This window comes from Haliotis rubra, unplaced genomic scaffold (assembly GCF_003918875.1).
Source record: "Haliotis rubra isolate DU_JTF1 unplaced genomic scaffold, ASM391887v1 Scf33, whole genome shotgun sequence".
Taxonomy (NCBI): Eukaryota; Metazoa; Mollusca; class Gastropoda; order Lepetellida; family Haliotidae; genus Haliotis; species Haliotis rubra.
In genome coordinates, this window is record NW_025767002.1 from 3,580,490 (window position 1) to 3,599,249 (window position 18,760).

At 39.2% G+C, this 18,760-nt stretch overlaps 1 protein-coding gene and 1 long non-coding RNA gene across 2 annotated transcripts; both read left to right on the plus strand.

Moving 5' to 3' along the window:
• The first annotated feature begins 4,859 nt into the window (after positions 1-4,859).
• LOC124284193 lies at positions 4,860-7,484 on the plus strand. Its single transcript, XR_006900492.1, has 4 exons — positions 4,860-4,902; positions 5,957-5,984; positions 6,435-6,536; positions 7,436-7,484. It is a non-coding gene; the product is annotated as an uncharacterized LOC124284193 (long non-coding RNA).
• Positions 7,485-10,891: 3,407 nt separating this feature from the next.
• On the plus strand, positions 10,892-18,693 carry LOC124284112 (protocadherin beta-2-like). Its single transcript, XM_046720172.1, has 9 exons — positions 10,892-11,024; positions 12,829-12,906; positions 13,888-13,956; positions 14,641-14,804; positions 15,812-15,862; positions 17,011-17,106; positions 17,396-17,482; positions 17,701-17,817; positions 18,535-18,693. The coding sequence occupies exons 2-9, from the start codon at positions 12,852-12,854 to the stop codon at positions 18,691-18,693; spliced, it is 798 nt and encodes a 265-aa protein (XP_046576128.1). The 5' UTR covers positions 10,892-11,024; positions 12,829-12,851.
• The last annotated feature ends 67 nt before the right edge of the window (positions 18,694-18,760 follow it).

Genomic DNA, 18,760 nt, shown 5'->3' on the forward strand with positions numbered 1-18,760 from the left:
ACCGGAAGATGTTTTCTAGTTTGTGCAAATACAGGAAACCATTTCATAGCATTCAGTTAAAGACGACAGAGGAAATTAAAGCGCGTTTCTTTCACAACAAAACTTTGTAATCAAAGGGACGTAACAGTGGCACCAGCGGTTCACTGTTGAACATTTATGTAATATATGTTCGTTTTCCTTCCAACCAGCTAAACGTAACTCCTACCAGTTCTATCAGTCTCTCCTTGACTTCATCCCATAAATATGAACCTCGCTTTGTTTTAGCATATGACTGTTACATGATTAACAGAACCGTACAAATTTCTCACCGTACAATGAATCAAAGTGCAATATTTACCTTGTCTTTTTGAAAAACATTAGTTTGATGGACATTTGCTTCGGTGTTTTTGGTTTGCTTGACAGGTTTGGGCCAACGAAACCTCCACACCAGAGGCATCTACCACCATTCATCTGAATATAACAAATCAGAATGACAATAGTCCCAACTTTACCATGTCAGAATACAGCGCATCTGTCCAGGAGGGTAGCAGCTTCTCCACATCTGTCATCACCGTCAAGGTATTTGTAACAATGTAACATGTAACTCCACGTACATTGCCTACAGCATCTGTCCAGGAGGGTAGCATCGTCTCCACATCTGTCATCACCGTCAAGGTATTTGTAACAATGTAACATGTAACTTCACGTACACTGCCTACAGCATTTGTCCAGAATGGTAGCACCGTCTCCACATCTGTCATCACCGTCAATGTATTTGTATCCATGTAACATCAGCCACAGTCTCTACACCAGGAGATTCCCAGAAGGATAGTAAGGTTTCCATAAATGTCCTCACCGTCAAGGTACGTCTAACATTGTCACATGTAACCTCAGCCACAGTCTCTCCACCAGGAGATGTCCAGGAGGGTAATAAGGTCTCCATAAATGTCATCACCGTCAAGGTACGTCTAACATTCTCCCCTATCATCTTTAGCCAGTCTCTACACCAGGGGATGCCCAGGACGATAATAAGGTCTCCATATATGTCATCACCGTCAAATCTTTCGCCACGAAACTGAGGGACAGTTGCGGGCGGAAGAAGAATCAAAAAGGGAGTGAATATAAAATTCGAGTCCACAATCAATATAACTATAATATCACTCATTGGTTAGACTTCTACTGGAAATAATGAAGTACAACATTCATAGTCACATAACTGAGCAACTGTTGTATTTGTGAATGGTACGTTTTACAGGCTATAGACAACGATTTGCCCTTGTTCGGAACTGTCTCCTATAAACTACGAGGTGCCAACGGAATGTGAGTATGGTGTTCTTCATGATTATACTTTCTTGTGTACCTTGCGCACGCCAGAATTAACTTATGATCATAGGTTCGACTCCCGACTGGAATCGATTATATTTGTTTGCTTTGTACCCGTGTCTTCGCGTTTGACCAAGGTCCAAGACATGTATCGCCTCGGGCTGAGACCTACTGTGGTTTAGAAATGTTATACCTTCCATTCCTCAAGTCTCCACCTTAAAGCTCTTGTGTAATATTATGCATCACTGTATATGGGTTGATGTACCCTCGATGTTTGTTTAAGTTCCCTGAGCCCGAAGGGCAAGGGGAACATAAACAAACATCGAGGGTACATCAAACCATGGGCCCCGAGGGACCAGTGAACAACGTATTTATCTTACCGAACACTTTAAAAGTTAATTTTGAATTGTTTGAAGCTCGGGTACAAATCTTTTTGTAGCCATCGCCAGGTTTTGCTGACAAGAAATACAGATTTAGAGTTATCTCCCTTCCATCGATTTGCATTCGCAAAACATCGGTAATTTCCGTACATCATACGTAATTCACTGTTATTCGAGGTAAAGAATTACTACCGCGAAGTACCAAATGAGTTGCCATTGACAGCTGGGTACATTGAAATGTTACCTGCTTGTAAGCAGGGGTACATTGGAAATAATAGAAGTGCGCTCAGCCAATCAGAAAGCGACATTTATGTGTGAGGTACGATAAGGACTGTTATACCTTCCATGCCTCAAATTTCCACTCAAACCTCTTGTATAAGTACCTTGTAAATTGACGTATCACTGTAATATCTCCCATGCCTTGATACACTTGTATAAGTACCTTGAAAAACTGCAAAACTGTAAACGCAATAAGTACGATACCATTCATGCACTTAGAACATGTCATGATGATGTCCACTGTCCTAACGTATTGGGTCAACAGAATATGTAGCAACAAAAAGATTAAAACTATAACTACATATTTGTAATAGCTCTGTGAACATTCTGTGGGGTGATAAGGGTTTGGGGGGTGATTATATTCAATTTGGCATACAGTCTTGTGGTGAGGTGTTGGTGAACCTGAATTTTTGTCTAATTACATATACAATGGGCAACTCCTTATTTCTAGTTGAGGTGGGTAAATCCGTTGAATGGAAGTGTTTGTTCACGTGATCTTAAACAATCTCAACTTACTGACATTAGTTGGATAATCAAGCTAAATGTTTCGGCCTAATAACCTTTATAAGACTTTGTCAATCCAAGAAGAAATTCCGTATCATTTGCACAAGGAGAAATAGTTCGAGGAAGTGCTGACTGAAAATTGTTGACAACTGTTGAAAGTTCCATGTAGACGAGGCCTGTTGGTCAGTCTTGGAACGTCAATGTTAGCAGACAGATGAGCGTAATTCCAATGTTGCCCCCCTCATACATCTCAACAACCATCCCTTACATACCCATCTATATACAATTCTGGGGAATTCTAACAAAAGCCATGCCAAACTACAATCTTCTCATAGCTTATGGCATCCTACCAAAAGCGGAAGTAAAACAAACAAAGGGAGGCAACTCCCCGGCCTACTTTTAACAGGTGAAATTACATAGCCTAAGTTCAAGGTGTGAGTTCAAATCCACACTTAGCGCTTTAAACTTTTGTGACCCGAAATAGCAAAAGGCTTGATAAAGGTGTTAGTAGCTACACCGAAACGTCGCTCATATTATATTAAAGAAGTTTTATATCCATAGAACTCTCCTCGTTGTGCTATTTAATGTGATATTATAATTAACAAAACACATCCTCATACAATAACTGTATCTATGGCTACCACGATAAGTAACAAATGCCCTGTGCATTAGGTAATGAGGATTTCCTTTGGATAGTGGCGTGCATAGTTTTAACACAACTTTCTTTGCAACTGGAAACACCAAACTAATCCCTAGATTTTGTTAGAATCCATATGGCACAAATTCCACTTGTCTCGCATACGTTCTGGGAATATGAAAAATGAATGGATACATACAAGAAAGGACAGAAGTTCGTCTTGCTATGCATCAGTACGCTTGGTCATTTTGTCAGTTAAGAGATTTTGTCAGAGGCGATCGACATTTAGCTGTTAATGTATGCATTCATCGCTTCATCGTTTACATAATCATGCATATGTACTGGTGGCTGAAATTAATAATTATTGTGAAATATCCAACATAATACAACATATGCATCAGCGTTAGCCAAGTTCTCGAAAAGCGTTATCCTCTCTTAAGGACCTTCCTCTGTTTTCTATGGATAATTGATGGAAAAAAACAGATAGTTCGCCATAATGTGTTGAGGGATCTATCAGAATTTGACATTTGAATGTTGAATTTTTTAAAACACCATTACAACCTTCTTAAATTACCCAAGTATTTCACTACTTGACGTCTGTGAGAAAGGTAAGTTAAATCTTGTTTTTGTTTTGGTGTATTCACCCATATCTAAATATTCTTTGTTCGAGGTTCTCGATCACTTCCTCTGGCCTGGTAACTGTGGCCTCTGACCAGCTGGACAGAGAGACCAAGTCTGTGTACTACATATCGGTGGAGGCCACAGACCCCGGAGGATTGAAGGACACCGTTCAGCTCACTGTCAACATCACGGACGCCAACGACAATGCACCGGTATTCAGAAGAGACTACGACGGGTATTTGAAAGAAAATGGAAACAGCTTTAGTAGGTCCATCATTGTGTCGGTGAGTCAATCAAACGGAAGCTATCGTGTTCAAGGTAACCTTACTTGTTCTTGCATAGTTTGAAACCCACACAATTTGGTATCATGGCAATAATAAATTCTTCGAGTAACGTTGAACGCTTCGCCTTATTCTCCTCACTATTGTCAACAAACGTACTGACAATGTCAGGGAACAACCTCCAAAGAAATATCTCTTATTGTACTTACACTTCAATACCTTAACCACAAAGCTATCCTTAATCAACGTTTTGCGATTATTGCATTGATTATTTCTTATATCCAGTTTTTACCTCAACTCAAAGCTGTCGTCTAAAGAACAGATTCGATTCCTTTCATAAGTAACACAATGAAATATTGATTTCTTTCTTTGTTACCAATCTTGCCAATCCAAAATTGGAACGAAGGCCCTCTTGAACACAAGTAAGAAACTGCGTTAGCAATTGCAGGAACCTGTTAATAACGGCATTATAGGGTGCTTAATAGTTTTCGTAAATTTTTGAGTGGTTAGCATATATTGTTTTTAACTGAACATTCAATAGAAAACATCAGTTTTGTAAACGTAATATAGCATATTTAGAGTAAATGTTCTACAGGTGACGTTACAAGACAAATTAAACGGCTTAACACCTCTACCAATAGCATACATGTGTTAACCATATCCCCCACAGGCCACAGACGCCGACATGGGGGTCAATGCCCAGGTGAGGTACAGCATCAGCCGGACCTACCCCATCGGCCTCGACTCCCACTTCGTCGTGGGTAGCGTCACCGGTGTCCTCTCTGTGGCCGTTCCTCTCATGAACAGTGACACTAGCCAGGTTGCTGTGTTGGTGCGGGCTACGGACTCTGACACACCTCCACTATTCTCTGATGTTAATGTTACAATTAGTCTCCTGGTGGGTAGTATATGTCATATAAATTAACTAAACTAAGATTATGTATAGCGCATTTTCTTGAAGTGACAGATCTTGGGTGTTTCAGTAGAGTTTCCCAGGTTTTTGCTTATCAAATTTGTTGTGGCAGATTGTGTAATTGAAATGGCTGGTACCACTAATAGAAGTAGAGCGTGCTGGCGTGTATTATACTACGCAGCAAAAGAAACGTCAGTTTGGAATTTTCCTTCGCAGAAATGGATAACTGTAAACTCATGTAATGTTTTGATCGTATACTTTTGACAACATCTCCAACTTTACCTGAGCAAAGACATTCCTTCCCAAACTCAGAATGGAACCAAGGAAATGGTCTCAAAAACACAACCTGATCTCGGAGATGGTACGGTGTTCTCCATGAATATATAACATGAGCTCCTCTTTGTATTGTTTATGTTTATTTCCAAAGGGTAAATGTAGTCCATCGGCCCATGGTACATATATATCATTGGTCCACAGAGTTGCGATATTTATGTATTTATAGTACAAACAATGCAACATGTTTCAATATTCCAACATTAGTATTACACAATAGGTTGTTAAACTTATGAATTGTTGCGTTTACAAAGTATTTAAGTGGTATAAACTGTTTTCTAAGATCAATGTAAGCGTAAATAAAAGTAGAAAATTATATTCATTTTCGATATTACAGTTATTACAGAGTATACAAACCCAATTCTGTTCAGAAGTGGCTTTTAATCTAAGTTCAAAATCTGCCAGAAAAAGGTACAGGGAAGTCTACACGTTGGGCTTCCCAGATATAGCCCAAACCTTAAGTTTTGAGCCTCTTTGTAAGCAAGGGCCAAACAATTAATTGTCTTATAAAGCAGACTGAATAGAGTAAATTGCACGCTTTGTAAAAAAATTGGCCGCCAGTATTATTCTCATGCGACACTGCTCCTGTAAATACATTCAACTGTTCTTTGTCCAAACATCGAGTCATACATGAATTCTAATATTATTCAGTTCAACTGCGCGCCCAATTTGCATGATTTTGTACCATGTTCCTTAATGTTTTCAGACACCAGGAAGCACGTGTGGAGATACAGGTAAATTTTCTCTTACTTCGCCTTCATCTCTCTCCCAGATGAGCGAATCACGCTGGCTCAATGTGTCATAACATAATTCCATCAACGCACAGTAAAGCGGTCAGTTGGCTGGTTGGTTAACGCCGTACTCAGCAATATTCCAGCTATATGGAGGTGATCTGTGAATAATCAAGTCCGGACCACACAACCCAATGATCAACACCATGAGCATCGATTTACGGAACTGGAATACGATGACATGTGTCAACCACGTCAGCGATCCTGACCACCCGATCCCGTTAGTCACCTCTGACGACAAGCATGGGTTACTGAAGATCAATTCTAACCCGGATCTTAGCGGTTAGCGGTCAGTAGGAAAATGAACAACTGGCATAAGATACATTTCAATGAACTAAGTTACGTTTATTCCCGTAACTCAATGTCCTAGCATGGTAACTTTTCTTGATTAAGCCTGTCCGCCTGTTGCGCCGATTCTACACTGTGAGGAGTCATCATCATCATGTTGCAGCAGGTGCGAGCAAGGATACTTCTGGGGCGCTGCTGCTTGTGACGGTAGGTCCAGAATAGTCAATACAAGTCCAAGTGACCAAACCCTTTCCATATTAGAAGAAATTTCCACCGTGTCGACTGCACGAGTCCGTATACATCATTGACTAAATTTTTTAATCCGTTTCACACTTAAACAAATTATACCAGGTGTTTGCAAATATTTTTACCAGGTGTTTGCGAAAAGGTGCGCGTACCTGCAAAATACAAAGATTAAATGGTTCTGAATAGCAAAACGGACTACTTCAAATGCAAAGTGCCCTTCTATGCCTGAGAAACGAACCCTGTTTCCTTTTTTACATAACGTAAATCTTACATTGAAAATCTTATTAGCTTATTAGGTGCCGTCTGTTCAAAGGACCTTTGCAAATGCAGACAAGCACGATGCTTTTTTGATCATCTTTGGGACAGTAGCTGTTACACCTCGAATTGTTTGATGATTAGTACTTGCGTCAGTGCACTACGTTGACGAGACACATGCTGTGGAGCCGCTTCACATTACGTTTGCGAAGGCACAAATCTTTTATCCTTGCTGTCACCAATTGTTTAACGCCACAATGAACAATATTCAACCTAAATGGCGGCAGTCTGTAAATAATCGAGAATCCAGGGATCAACAGCATGTACATCGACCCACGCAATTGGGATACGACAACATGTGTCAACCAAGTCAGCAAGTCTGGCCAGCCGATCCCGTTAGTCGCCTCTTACGACAGGCATGGGTTACTGAAGATCAATGGAAACCCGGATCTTCTCGGGTCGCAAACATATTAGAGCGGTATATTTAACGAACGAATTTCAAATCATATTTATAATGCCCTTAAAAGTTTCAGACACATTTTCAATCGATAGTGAAGACTCTCATGCTATCTTTTTATGGCTGACGTGATGATATTCGCAAACAGCATGCCCTCCCCCACATGCTGGATGCCGTGACGTGATCTGCATGTCCCCCCAGCAACGTCAGTTGTACCAGCTGTCATCCGGGCTTCTACCTCAAGGGCAGCACCTGTTTGGGTGAGATCATGGATCGTTAAAACTGAATTAACTGATGCCTATCATAAACGAAGTTTTAGAAATATCTTCAAAGGAGTGTTCAAAAGTTTCTACTCCTTAAATATAAATGATTTGATGTATGCAGTAGTGTAGAGTTATCTTCAGACAACTCATGGTTAGTCGACTGCAGGGAGGTATGGCACCAGTGATGATTATGTTGTTTTTTGAAGATATCAAAGCAGGATAATCAGCATATTCATGTACAGTGTCTATTCACTTCAGGCAGGTTCATCTCACTATTATAAGTGTTTGATTGTTTCAGAGGGCAGTGTAGCAGGCGATACAACTGACCCAGGTGAGTAAGTTCAGTAGCGTACTGGGGAATTGCGATCCTACATTAAGCCAGGCCCGGAGGTTATGGTTTCAGAGTTCAGATTGTCAACACCAATCACGCGTTAGTGGCTACAAGGCATCTATTCTTTGAGTTTTCCTTTCCTTTTTAAGCTTAGATCCGTATTTTAAACTCTAACTCTGTTCCAAACAGAGATAAAATCACATACTTACTTACGCTTTGCTTTCGTAATTCATTATTGCAGAGGAATCGTCAAACGTCATCTACATTGTAGTTGGAGCTGTAGGTGGTGCAGTTGCTGGCTGCTTTATTACCGCCGTCATCGTCTTCGTGTGGATGAAGAGGAGAACCAAACCTAGAGGTGAGCAAAGGCACTACCTGTTTTACCTGTGACCAGTTAATTGTATTAATATACTACCCCATTAGTTCTACCTGTGTTTTTATGGGTTCATTAGTTCTACCTGTGACCAGTTAACTGTATTATCGTACTAATCCCATTAGTTCTACCTGTGACTAGTTAACTATATTTATGGGTTCATTAGTTCTACCTGTGACCAGTTAACACTCTATTTATGGGTTCATTGGTTCTACCTGTGACCAGTTAACTGTATTTATGGGTTCATTAGTTCTACCTGTGACCAGTTAACTGTATTATCATACTAATCCCATTAGTTCTACCTGTGACCGGTTAACTGTATTTATGGGTTCATTAGTTCTACCTGTGATTAGATAACTGTATTTATGGGTTCATTAGTTCTATCTGTGACCAGTTAACTGTATTAATATACTCTACTCCTATTGGTTCTACCTGTTAGCAGTTAATTGTATTGAACGGACTTTTCACACGTTCATGGTAATATGAAACTCTCTGACAAGTTACACATAGTTGACGAAGCAGTATTATCATTTTCCATGCATTACGTATTGGCTAACTGGAAGTAAACTTACACAATGTGCACGTGTATGGCCAGTGTATTCTGTTAATAACACTTACGTTTAAAACCGTGCCCTAATGGTTAATAGTATGAGCAACAGCTGTGGCCGAGCCTGACAACCTGATCCATGTCAAGGTCGGGTGACACTCCAAAGCAGTAAAGTGTTGGTATTTGTTATGACCAGAATCCCACAAGGTTTAGATCTAAAATATATTTCTGGTCTATTTGCAAAACAATAATATCACTTTTATTTCCAGAGGACAATGCTAACAACGCAAACATGTACACATCGGCCTCCCACTACGAGGACATAGATAACCACTATAGTAAAGTAGAGATGCGGTACGTCAACACTAGGGGTAGTACTCCGGATTATGTGAACGGGACTTAGAACAAAGAAGCTACAACCCTCTCCAGCGCAACAGAGAACGCGGAAACATGGAGGAAAAAGACACAGATTACTGTAACATCACCCATGACAGTGCCAGTGCAAACTGAATAGGGAGATTTTAAGAAGTTTTTTGCGCCGTGCTCATGAATTATTTTCATATTTATGTAATATTCATGTTTATGTAAAATTCAAAGTGTATTAGGTAACTGGCTATTTGTGCACAAACACCTGCCAATACTTATCCTTCAGTGTAACTATCTTCACCTGTGCATGGGACAAAATAACCTTGATACCACATATCAAGTTCACAACAAGGAAGATTTATCAGCCTCAAGTGGATGCTCAACATTGTGATAACATTGACGAAACATTCTGACGGAAGATACCAGTAGATGTGCAGCAAAATATATTTAAAGTACGCACCTAATGAGATTTGTTTAGAAAAGAATAGTCTTGGAATACAGTCAAGATGTGAAAATGAATGAGGACTGAGTACTTGCTAATTACTAATATCCCAGTCCACAAAATAGGTGTGAAAATGCTTAATTGTTACCCTTAATGTCCTGACATCTAACTTACCACTTATCAGCAGAGATTGACTTCACTTTAACCTGCACAAGTTAACTCTGTCTTTACAACAGGAGCTCATTCCGTTAGACTTCAACCCCTTCTTCCCTGAAGTAGGGTATTCTGTTTGACTGAAACTTTAAACAGCTGCTGCACACACTAAAAGATTTAGCATAGTCGTTTAATACAGATTCCTTTGAAAGGTTGTGTTTCTTTTATGTTTTATTTGGTTGTTGTATAACGCCAAACTCAGCAATATGCAGTTGATATGCAACAGTAATGACTGACATCATGAGTTCATGCAGATATATCACTTGACTGAGATCAATAATAAACCACGACACAGACCATCGTGACACCTTCGTTTACCATGACGTCTAAATAAAATACATCACTATCTCTCTGCTACTGAACCTGATCGACTGTATTATTAACACTATCAGACATTGCTTATTGATATTTACAAACTGAAAAAGTTGGAAGATAAATAGACATTAAAATATATTTTTAAAACTTGAATCAAGTCGTCTTGACATATTTGAACTATGAAGCAGGCCTCCGCAGATATAAAAACAACGATGAATTTCACGCTGTGTTTAAATTTTTTTCTTATTATCACTTATTATTATTGTCTTTTGGCATATTATCACAAACACCACAAATTGAAATCTCAAACAGTGACACGTGGACAAGCACAACAATGAATACAATTTAGATAATGTCAGCAACATCATGCCTGGAAGATAATCAATAAAACATTACACATTGACTACGTAATTAAAGACTGACTGAGTGAGTGAGTTTGGTTTTACGCCGCTTTTAGTAATATTCCAGCAACATCACGGCGGGGGACACCAGAAATGGGCTTCACACATTGTGCCCATGTGGGGATCCGAACCCGGGTCTTCCGCGTGACGAGCCAACGCTTAAACCATTAGGCTACCCCACCGCCCCACGTAATTAAAGAAGTGTGAGGAATATGCATATTGAGAAAAAAAAAAGGATGCAATGGTGTTTATGAAATCAACTATATCTGTGATGGTAGGGTGTACCTGTAAACCAGATAGTATAAGTTGAAGTCATCCTATATTCATATTTAATCAGAGGGTTGAGATAACGACTCATATCTACACAACGACCCCAGGTAGGATGCACCACTCCGGTCCCTACATTAAAGTGGGCATGTGATCAAGAATCCATTACTAGAGATACAATTAGACGGGTACTCATCACAGCAAAGGGAAGCAGTACAGGTATGTACCGATCGAATACTTATCTTCTGCAAGTGTAAACGGAGCTGTGAAGAAATCCTGTGGTGAAGTGTTTGTCGTATACTATTGATCCGGAATGAGTTAGTTGCATGGTTAGAAACTGCCAAGCTATTTGCTGTCTGCCTCGCCATTAAATGGCTGAAACATCGCCTTAATTTAACTTTTTGAGTTATGTGTACACTAGGGATGCTTTTTCATGAACACCTTCTATAATGATAGCCTCAGTTGCATAATCCGTTTGTTGTTGAGTCGTTGGATCATGTCCAAACAATAATCAGGCTAAAAACACGTATTGACGCTGCTTATGACTTCATGGCGTCATTATGGAGTGGAATCGATTTTGGCCTTGGTGCACAGCACTGTAATATTCTTCATCCTATCCTCAGATGTTTTTGTTGGAATAACTCTAACCCTAACCTATAACATTTGTTCAGGCCCCGATTTCTTGAAACAAAATTAAGTCTGAGTTTTGACTTTATAAGTTGCAGTTTTTACACAAATTTGAGAAAACGCAGGAAAATGCATTTCCCAGAATAAACTGACATTGATATTTAACTCAAACATTCATCAACAATGATGTTTAGTTCATCAGAAAACATTTTATGGGGTCAAAAATGCCCATGAAATGGTCACTTTTCAATTTGTTAATACACATAGCTTCATATAAAAGCCAGAGTCAATAAGAGTCAATTTTAAGATTTTATAGGTTGATCTCCCCCACCTAAGCCTAATATATTACCTAATTTAAGTTCACTTATCTGCTTATTGTCCCATTTATGGGACGGTACTTTGGCGGAAAATTTAGCATAGAAAACATGCAAACCATTTTCATTCTCTTTTCTTTTTTGAACAACGAAAGTTTTAAACACATTCTAATGAACTTACATAGTTAAAATAGAAACCAATAAAAAATCTTCTTATCTCACACTTCGCCGAAATGGCAGGGGAATGGCCTTGCCACTGGAAGTGGCCAATTTTCTCAGCTTCATTCTCGTCTTTACTGCAAGTTTCTATCTTCACCAATAGGAGAGAAATCCTTTTTTGATGTGACCGTCCCAAAACGGACGATATGCATAAATGGGGTAAAACTGTTCAAAGCCTTTGCCTTCTTGGAAAGTGTGACCTTTCTATAACTTTATCCATTATTCTACATTTTGTCCAGTGAAATTGGGGAAGCGGCATCTGTTTGACTAAAGCTAAGGAAATAAAAAAATCCAATAAAGTAGTCCTCATTCTAGTTTTATCAGTTTAAGTAAATAGCTTTGCATTTTATAAAAATATATATTATTACATGCATATATCGTACAGAGTTTAGAATATAAATAGGCGCATAAGTTGTATATGAAAACCAATCAGTGATACCACGGTTACCCGTGAGGATATTTTCAGTTAAGCTCGATGAACATCATGATATTTTTGGGTTGACTATTTTTCATCATCTATTAATTGACTGTTTGGATATCTGGGTTTTACAATGGCATTAGCAACATGTGGCTATTAAACTTAACAATTTTTTTTGTTTGTGTTTTATCTTCTGCTATGATGAATTAGAAAATTAATGTTCTGTGCTATAATGTGCTTCCATCAAAGGTGGACTAGGCTCTGCAATATTAGCACCACTTTGTCTGCTACAGGTAATTCTGCTAAGGTTTTTTATAAAGTTACCTGAAGACTGAAGAAACAATGTGTATGTGCCCCACAAGGTATTGGCAACAAGGGATTTCGTTGGACTGATTAAGAGTATTTGTATGCTGCACCTTTTAAAGACAACTCCTTTTCATTCCAGCTGTTCTTCAGGACTGCACAAAGATGCCGGGTTCAAAATGGACTCTTCTAATTGTCCTTCTTTTCTGTTTCTGCAAGGGTGAGTCATTTAATGTGCTGTTTATAATTGGAGCTCATAACGTATCACAGTCATGCATAATTGTAGATATGAAGGGAAGTGTCCAAAGAGGTCTCATGAACATATGGCTAACTATATGCCTATATAATCGACTTTGTTTATGATGACAGGAAAACCACGTTTAGAGTTGCTTTACAAAATGCTGGACTGTATTGTTTCCAGGAAGAATGTCCGTTCATAAAGAGTCCTTGATAGCAAACTCAGAGAATGTGTGCAATTTACAATTTACATATGTGAAATCTGTACTTGTGTGACACTTACGTCTCAATCATGGCGGTTTAAATAGTGACATTTAAAACCCATAACGATACAAGGGTTATTTTCCTCCATCATTCATCATGTGTTGTATATGTGAAGCTTGTAATAGCTGGTCGCCAAGCAATGTTACTTACAGGCCGAACTTGTGTTTATTTAAATCGATATACAGTTAAAATAGAAAAAAGAATATATCATTATTTGTCTTGTAAACTCCCTTTCAGGTCCACGAAATAGCTTGTACATCAAAGTCTGGTCATAATACTTGGATGAGAACTTAATCAATCAATATTGCGGTCAATCTTTGACAATGCAACATAAATACGAAGCATATACGTTATAACTAAAATGTTGATACCTTAACTATCTTGTCATTAGTCTTCACGTGGCCACGTGTTGAGGTCAAACAACGGAGGAAACTCTGATAGCAGTTACCAACTTACCACATAGTATCACATACCTTGATACAGGCAAACACATAAATCGCATGAGGTGTTTGTGCGCCCAACTGCTATTAACAAAATACAAAACCTAACGAAAACATTCTTGGAATATACTCATTTAAATAAGTTAATAATCAGATATTGTAAGCGCGGGAGTAAACTAAATATGATACGTAAGTGTTTTCTGTTTAAACTTATTTATAGTGTATCGATGTTAAGGTTCCTTCGTTGTTCCCTTTTACAGCTGTGGTTTGTTTGCCGCCAACATTTGATCGGATAAATCCAATAGAAGTACCAGAAAACACAACTGCAGGTAAGCTGACACATAGAGATGACCAAAGTTGACGGTGATCTGTTAATGTGATTGGATGAAGCTATAAGTGGAATACAACAACAGCATAGCTGTTGTCAACACGTAAATCGTCTTATGAGTTATCTTGAGAAAAGAAAAATATATTTGATAACTCAAAACCATGTGATGTGAGCACCGTATGACAACACACGTTCACAAGGCCTGCAAACACGTGTTGTAGATGCAGTAAATTTGTAATCATAAACATAATTTCAGAAAACGATACTCGATTGTTTTAAGGTGTATAAATGCAGTTGATATTTCACTGAAATTGGATGGGCAGCATCATCAAAAGTAAAGTCACCAACACGAATCTGCCAATTATATGATCTGCACACACGTATGTTACACATATGTTTATATGATCTGTACACACATATGTTCATATTTGTTCATATGATCTGTATATATACACGCATGTTGATCACATTTGTTCATATGATCTGCACACACGTATGTTCATCCCATTTGTCCATACGATCTGCACACACGTATGTTCATCACATATGTTCAAACGATCTGCACACATGTATATTCATCACATGTGTTCATGATTAATATGACTTCCGAAAATTACGGCAGATTGTTTTTTAAGTGTATAATTACAGTGCACATAGGACAGCACCATCTGCCAATCTATTCCAGGTACCCCTATCGGTGTTCTGACTGTGAGAGATGCAACCCCTTCCCACATCACAGTGACACTGTCAGCGGCAACACAAGAATACGTGTATTTATATCAGCATACCAGCATCTCTGGCTTCTATAACGCCAGTATAGTTCTGCAGAGACAGTTGGACTACGAAACAGTAAGGCGTACATGCATATCTTTCACACAGTATGTTGCATTATCGGAGAATTATGTCAGTGTCCCCTGGCCTGTTTTTGTTTCGAATCACTATATCACAGGATTGTTACATTCAGGTTCATGCTGACAACCGGTGTTTTAACTAAGCCATACAAGAAACACATTTCCCTTACTAACAAGAGCTCACTACGACAAATACTACCTGGATTTGAGTAATGCATCACACTACAAAGAACTAATTTGGAGGGATAATACATTCTCTGACTTGACGGCGTGTAGGGAATTGTGTGGCTGGCAATATTCCCTCACTCATAATGAGTCGATAACGTCCCGGGAAATATGATTTGTGAGGGAGTTAAGTATTACGCATCATTTGTGCAACGTTCACAACCATTCAGGACTAAAATGAACAGTTAAATGCTCATGGCATACATCTGGAAACATGTCCTATCTCATGGAGGGGCGGCGGCGTAGCCTAGTGGTTAAAGCGTTAGCCCCTTGAAGTCGAAGACCCGGGTTCCATTCCGCACATGGGTACAATGTGAAAAGCCATTTCTGGTGTCCCTCGCCGTGCATAATCTGCAATATTGCTAAAAGCGGCGAAACACTTAACTCACTCTCTATCTCACAAATAAATAAATAAATATTGTTATAACATATTTAACATGGTTGTCATAATATAATGGAGAGATTATTTTTAAAATGTATATTTTATATGGATTCTTTACACTACGCAGTGGCAGAACATTTTCTGTACACTGATAGGAAACATAATTTATATTTTGAGCAAAAGTAAATATACTGTATATATTTTTTATTAATGCTCTAAATTAGCCGAATTAAGTCAAAATGATATATTTTCTGTTGTCATGATACATATAAGCATACGTTCATTCATTTACAACCTCCAAAACATGAATTCTGAGCGAAACTAAACAGTCTCGCCCATTCTGGTAATGAAGAACAATGCCTTACGTGTTCTGATGATACATTTATTCTTACATTCAGGAAGGCAGCTTGCTGGAACTGCTCTTCACGGCCACAAATCCATCAACTCCGGTAGGTAGACTTGTTGACTTCATGACAATCTGTTTTCATCCACCAATCCATCAGCTCCAGTATGTAGACTTGTTAACTTCAGGACAATCTGTTTTCATCCTCAAATCCATCAGCTCCGGTATGTAGACTTGTTAACTTCATGACAATCTGTTTTCATCCACCAATCCATCAACTCCGGTATGTAGACTTGTTAACTTCAGGACAATCTGTTTTCATCCACAAATCCATCAGCTCCGGTATGTAGACTTGTTAACTTCATGACAATCTGTTTTCATCCACCAAACCATCAACTCCGGTAGGTAGACTTGTTAACTTCAGGACAATCTGTTTTCATCCACCAATCCATCAACTCCGGTATGTGGACTTGTTAACTTCATGACAATCTGTTTTCTTCCACCAACCCATCAGCTCCGGTAGGTAGACTTGTTGACTTCATGACAATCTGTTTTCTTCCACCAATCCATCAGCTCCGGTAGGTAGACTTGTTAACTTCATGACAATCTGTTTTCATCCACCAATCCATCAACTCCGGTAGGTAGACTTGTTAACTTCATGACAATCTGTTTTTATCCACCAATCCCTCAACTCCGGTAGGTAGACTTGTTAACTTCATGACAATCTGTTTTCTTCCACCAATCCCTCAACTCCGGTAGGTAGACTTGTTAACTTCATGACAATCTGTTTTCTTCCACCAATCCCTCAACTCCGGTAGGTAGACTTGTTAACTTCATGACAATCTGTTTTCATCCACCAATCCATCAACTCCGGTATGTAGACTTGTTAACTTCATGACAATCTGTTTTCATCCACCAATCCCTCAACTCCGGTATGTAGACTTGTTGACTTCATGACAATCTGTTTCCAATCACTTACATTTCAAACTAGTAGACTTGATGCTTGGTGCCACTTCGGGTATTACAATCCGCGAGCGAGTAGGTAAAGTGCATTAGATGTACAAATACATTGGTGATGATTTCTGTTAGGATTCCCTATAATCATATTTTCCTCAGGGTAAGTGAAAACGAGAATGTGCAAACACTACTTGTAGTTTCACACAGAATTTCAGTTATTTCAAGTCAAACAAGCAACTCACTTTAATTTGAAACAGTGAATAATGTTACAACACATGTATGCTCAATGATGTGTAGGACGGAGTCCGTCAACTCGTGAGAGTCATCATCAAAGACGTCAATGATGTCCCCCCACAGTTCCTGGGGCTACCATACTTCGTCTCTTTCCCAGAGGTTGTATAACTTTTGTTGTATTCGTCTGTCTTATACCTCGTTTAAAATCATAAGAAATGTAGTACTGAGAAAACATTAACTATTTCTTCACAATCTCCACAGAACGTCTTTTAACAAATGTCAGTTGTTTATTACGATTCTCCAAAATGCTGATTAATGCAAGAATACATACATGACGAAGTGTCTGAGCTCATGGAGGCATTTCTAGATTAAGAAGCTCACATTGACCTGATCCCACACCTACATGCGTCGTTGTGAATTATTCATTGAGAAAACTTGCTCATTTCAGAATACACCGATCAACACTGTCATCTTTACCGCCAAAAGTACTGATCCTGACATAGGGACTGGGAGTTCAGTCAACTACACCATGAAGGTACATGATAGTCTAGCCATATATCGACCAAGATCAATTCAGAAGCATATTCTAGCAGCATAATGAAGCTTTACTGTGAACCTTTGCTCAATACACGGTATAGAGTAATGGAATCACATCAGTGGAATGAATGAATGAATCACTTGAATTAGATCAATTTTTCACTCATATACGTGTTGTACTTGCATAACAAAGCTACTCATTTTTCACATGTTCAGACATCACATGCTGACTACAGAAGCAGGTTTAAAGTATCCAGGACTGGGAACGTGACACTGATTGGAGGCCTGGACTACGAAACACGCTACTTTTATCAGTTTGCAATTGTTGCCACTGTAAGTATTTGCGAATATCATCTGTTTGGTTCCAATGGTGTTTTGAGAGCTACAAACAACCTACATGATGCATCCACAAGTGTAACCTTGTGATTTGAAAGTAATGCATTACTTACATTTGAGAAATAACTGTATGTTGAACCTTAACGGTAGTAGCGTTTCTGATTTCTGACAATGACGCATGACAAATGGATGGGTCCTTTGTTGTTTAACGCCGCACTCAGCTCACTCTTGACCAGACAATCCAGTGATCAACAGCATGACCATCGTTTTATGCAATTGGGATACGATGACATGTGGCAACAAAGTCGGCAAGTCTGACCACCCGATCCCGTTCGTCGTCTCTAACGACAAGCTTGGGTTACTGAAGAGTAATACTAACCCGGATCTTTACGGGTCGCGTGACGAATCATACGAGGGGCATGCTCATCTTCTTTGCGAACACTTTTGCGGCATTACGTATTTGACGCTCATCTTAGAAACATTCCAGCTGGAAACGGTCTAACTAGACAACTCAGTGATTAATACCATGAGCACCTTCCAGCGCTGTTGAGGTACGATGATCCACAATCAGTCGTCAAGGCTGGCTAGTAAATCAGTCGTCCCTCAGAAGCAGCATAATTAGCTGCAGACCATTTTGTATGCTCAGCAGAATTTACACATATATTGTAACAGTTAAGGTACCGTACTCGCTGATCACGTATATCCCCCTGCCAGGATGGAGGAGGCCTGTCCAGCGAGGCCCAGCTGTTTGTGATTGTAACAGATGTCCAGGACAGACCACCATACTTTACTGGAGGACCTTACTTACCTCATATCTGGGAGGACCATACTGTGGTGAGGCTGTTTGTATTATACACCAGTAGTTGTTTGTGATTGTAACAGATGTCCAGGACAGACCACCATACTTTACTGGAGGACCTTACTTACCTCATATCTGGGA